The 4,828-nt window shown below is 35.7% G+C and overlaps 1 protein-coding gene across 1 annotated transcript; it reads right to left on the reverse strand.

Moving 5' to 3' along the window:
* Positions 1-824: 824 nt before the first annotated feature.
* On the reverse strand, positions 825-2,272 carry His2Av (Histone H2A variant). Its single transcript, XM_088230163.1, has 4 exons — positions 2,148-2,272; positions 1,924-2,001; positions 1,632-1,745; positions 825-1,367 (listed from the first exon to the last, which is right to left on the reverse strand). Exons 1-4 carry the CDS (start codon positions 2,148-2,150, stop codon positions 1,173-1,175), a joined length of 390 nt encoding a protein of 129 aa, XP_088086289.1. The 5' UTR covers positions 2,151-2,272; the 3' UTR covers positions 825-1,172.
* Between the last annotated feature and the right edge of the window lie 2,556 nt (positions 2,273-4,828).

Genomic DNA, 4,828 nt, shown 5'->3' on the forward strand with positions numbered 1-4,828 from the left:
CGGGGAGTTGAATCCAGTCCTTGTCTACAAAAATTTGGACAAACTCAAAATATTGTTGACTCAATTTGGAGATCGTGCTTTTGCCATTGCCGGCCCCTCTGCCTGGAAACTATTGCCTTCAAACTTACGAATCATCGACAGTCCCAGTCAGTTCAGATCCAAAGTAAAATCTCACTTCTTTAAATTATCATACCCTCAATTTTGAATCCGAAAATAAATGACGCTTTAGTTAAGTTAGAATGTAAGTTTAAGTATACGATTGTAAAGCGTTCTTGGAAGTAATTTTAAAAAAAAATGGCGTTTAATAAATCAGCCTAATATTATTAAGGTCGACACGTAGTAATGAATTCACAAAAAATATTTTTTACCAAACTTGTACCTGGTACATATTTTTTTATTTATAAGTATGTCATCAGATAAATTCATAATTATTTTTTACAGGCAGGTAGCCTTTGCTCGTGCCCTTACATCCATGTACTGCTTTTCTGTCAACATTTAAGAAAAAAATAAAACCAATACTATCAAATATGTATTTCACAACATTTTTCAAATAAATAATTACCATTAAAAAAAAGAGTGTTAGATACATTGCTATAAAATTTCCCATTATACTACAGCAAATAACCGTATTTATCATATATATTACAAGTGATTCGACTCAACTTGGATTTTCTAGCGAGTCAGGCAAGTTCACGGGCATGTGTCGTTTCTGGTTGTTACTATAAGCTGTCTCTGTACTCAATTGATGAATGTATTATGTTGGTATTATTTCAAAAGAAATACTTATTTCAAAAGAACCCCCGCCGAGCAAAAGAAAACAAAAATTTCATTTAAAAGATTTATTTTGTGAAATGAATTATCTTAAATTTACCAACAAATCGAATGAAAATACACTGTAGACATCTCCATCCAGTTGTCAACCACACAATAATAATATAAGGCAAATTGTAGTCAGACACGAGAAAGTAATCTGGGACGAGCCCCACTCACACTGGCATAATACTTACATAAAATAAATGGCAGCCTAATGCGAATCTTAATTTATTTAATGATAAAAATAACAAACTAGCTCGGTAAGTGTAATGTGTAGAACGAGTTTGTAGTTTGAAGAGGATTTAACACTAGTCTTAAGAGTCTATCTCCCTCCAGCCGCGCGACTGTCGGACAGCGGCTTACACCGGCTGGCCCGGGCCGCCCTTCTTGCCGATCAGCGACTTGTGGATGTGGGGGATGACGCCGCCGCCCGCGATGGTGGCCTTGATGAGGCTGTCCAGCTCCTCGTCTCCGCGGATGGCGAGCTGCAAGTGGCGCGGCGTGATGCGCTTCACCTTCAGGTCCTTGGAAGCGTTTCCCGCCAACTCGAGCACCTGCGCCGGAAAAACGACACACGTCAGATGACGACAATAACAAACTTCCCGCCAAAAACACCGGGCGTGTTTTCGGCGAGTCCGGCGGGGAAATTGACAGTGGAAACAAAATAATTGTATGTTAATTTATTACTACATTAATTCGAGCGAAAAAACTAGGCCGATTTACATTTAAGCAAATCGATTTCGTGTCCCGCCGATTCGACGCTATGAAAAATGGCGGCGGCCATTTTGCGCGGTGCATAATATGCAATGTACGCCTACCTCGGCTGTGAGATATTCCAGGATAGCAGCGGAGTAAACGGCCGCCGTGGCACCGACTCTTCCATGACTCGTCGTCCGGTTCTTTAAATGCCTGTGGATCCTTCCCACGGGGAACTGAAATCAAAATACAATGACTAAAACGGACCCGCACGCTTGTCAATGTCGAATGGAGCGCGGTACAAAAGAAGTCACCGATGAAATTGAATTTAAAAAATTCTTTCAGAAAGCGAATTGAGAAGCGAAACCGTATTTTAAATTAAGGAAATATTTTTTAAAAGACATAAATAATTACCTGAAGACCGGCTCTCGCGGATCGAGATACCGCTTTCGCCTTTGCTTTACCAGAATCCTTACCAGCTTTACCACCAGCCTAAAAACATTGGAAAAAATGGTTAAAATTTCAGATAGCGCCCTGAAATTTGGTGAGGTGATTAAAAAGACCCCGAGTAATACGCTGCCGATAACAAACGTTGCAAAATCACAGTATACACTTAATAAGCTTGACACAAAACTCACCATGTCGGAGCTTATTTCACAACAACCACACTACAACACTAACGAAAGGCGCCAAATGAACTAACGGATATTAAAGATGGCAGCAGTCGATTGACATCAACCAATCACGAGTCACCTGTGACCGTTGGAAGCACGATAATACGCAACTCACCAATGAGAAGGCTAGAAATCTGAAAAATGTCTCGGTTCGTGCTGCTCTCTGGCGGATTAATATTTAGAATATACGCGTGGCGTCTTGCGTCACTTTGTTTTATTTTTGAAAATGAGAGGGAACAATGTTTTACGGCTTAATTAATAATATTGGCAATTAAGGCATCGCATCGACTCAAATGCAGACGAAAAATAAAAGTTTTAATCGGATAATATTAACCCGTCACAAGTACGCATGATATTTTAAATATCCATTCTTTAGTGAAGTAGGTAAACAATTTCTTTGTCGTAGTGTTTACTTTGGTACAGTTCCAGATTCCCGCCATCTAGTGGTTATAATAAATACGTAGTTTGGAAAATTATTTTATGGAGATGCATAATAAGATAAATGATGGTGCATAAACTGTCAGATTTCAACAATGCATTCCATTCAACGTGTTTTTTTAAGAAACGAGAAATAATAAATATACTTAACAATTTTTGTGTAGGTGTTTTCACGGAACGCGCTGTGAATTTTACTAAAAAAATAAAAATTAGTATATATTATATATGTACATATATAGGCTGATTCTTAATTACTATTTACTTGAATCTTAATTTACAAACAAACCATAACGCCGTTTGCCCGTAAGAGTAGGCAGAGATGATAGAACGCCATATCACTATGCCTTTCCATACATACCTCGCTTCCTCTACATTCATACATCTTCTCTCGCACGCGCGCCGATGTTTCCGACTTTTCATTTCCACCTTAAAGAATTTGTCATCGTTTTATGCATATCCATCAACATTCGCATAAACATCACTCAAAACGCATTAAAAACGTAACTCAGTGGATGATTTAGAAGTAACAATGCAGGTAATGTGATATCGTACTTTGGTATACCAAAGATCAACCTGGCAGCTCCATTTTATATTTAGTAAGGCAAAAGGATATACAAAAGCATTTATCTAATGAGGCAGCCCGTCTCTTTAGGTAGAAACATTTACTGTTTGATTTGCTGATTTGTATTTCAAGGGAAAATTCAGCATCAACGTGAATGACTAAAAGCTTAACAGTAGGTATGCCAAAATTATAAAAAGATCCAATGCCAAAATAGTTTTTTTACCTATTGACCTAAATATTATATTAATATCTCATCCACTGCATAATGCTTACAATGGTTTAAACTGATTAATTAATAAATATCACAAACATTATACTATTATTGAATTGAATTGATTGAATTATGTTTTATTTACAGAACGAAAAGGCTGTTGATAATATATCGATATAATAAACCAATACTTTAACCCCAGAGGCTCTTATACTTCACAAAAGTTAACAGATGGAAGAGTTGAGGAAATGAAAATGTTTAAACATAGGCAGAACGCTTAATGTTACACACAGTTTGTAAAGTGGCCACTTCAACCAGCCAATGACAGTACATAAACCCAGTAAATACCTAGACTTCCATATATCCTTCCCAAAATGTTTTCCCTCTGTTGCAACAAATTTTGATTTGAATATCGGAAACTTTTTACCATGAGAAATCCCGCTAGTCGAAAAGCTAGTAAGTCATAACACAGTTTCATTTATTTGTTTCAGAGTTGAGAGACAAAAGAATGCACCGGACTCTGATCTCCAGTCAATTGAAATGAATTATTTGTCATCACATCATCTGACATCATATCACCTGACTTTCTTGGCAAAAATAGCCCGTAATTTTTATTATTTATTCAAAATAAATATACTGAGTAATAATAACAAGATATTTTATTTAATGTTAAATTTTTAAGAAGCTTCGTGTTTTTTGTTTTTTTTTGGTTTGTATTTTTTTTGTTTCATTTTTTTTTGTTTTTTCATTTTTTTTTGTTTTTCCTAGTTTTTCTTTCCTTTTTTTTTCTCTATTTTTTGTTTTTTTTTTGTATTTTTTGTTTTTGTTTTTTTTTTGGTAAATAAATCATAACTTGCATGATGTTTGTTGGATGGTACCAAAGAAGTTTGCTTTAAACTTGCCTCAAGTTTACAGAGTTGCAATCTCAAACTTGGGTCAAGATTGAACTCTTGATACTTCCAACTAACAACATTTTAAAACATCAAATATACAAAAAACACAAATGGTTGCTTACTTCTGCGGGGGGAGGGGGGAGTTTGATAAACAGTCAACCGCACGGCCACGCCCCACTCGCTTCTCCCCTTCAGAAGTAAGACCATTAGCTATTTTAAATATTTTATTTTTAAAAATGTTCGTCGTTAGATTTAATATGTCTTCTTGCTCATACTGATCATTGTGGTTTCGGAGGTGACAGGATTTAAAGAACATCCTGTATACATATTTTTAACACATTTACGAAAATCCCTAAGGGCGTTTATAAATAAATATAAGAGGTTCATGCTATTTTCTTAATTAGGTTAAGTATTTTCCGTAATATTTTTTTAATTGATGATTTTTAAAATCAATAAAAATTTCATCAAAAGACTATCGTGAATTTTCATGTGTTATAATAATATGGAAATGTTTTAGTTTTGCAACACTGAAAAACGCGCA

Source organism: Micrasema longulum, unplaced genomic scaffold (assembly GCF_059751315.1).
Source record: "Micrasema longulum isolate JH-2025_06_02 unplaced genomic scaffold, ASM5975131v1 h1tg000736l, whole genome shotgun sequence".
Classification (NCBI taxonomy): Eukaryota; Metazoa; Arthropoda; class Insecta; order Trichoptera; family Brachycentridae; genus Micrasema; species Micrasema longulum.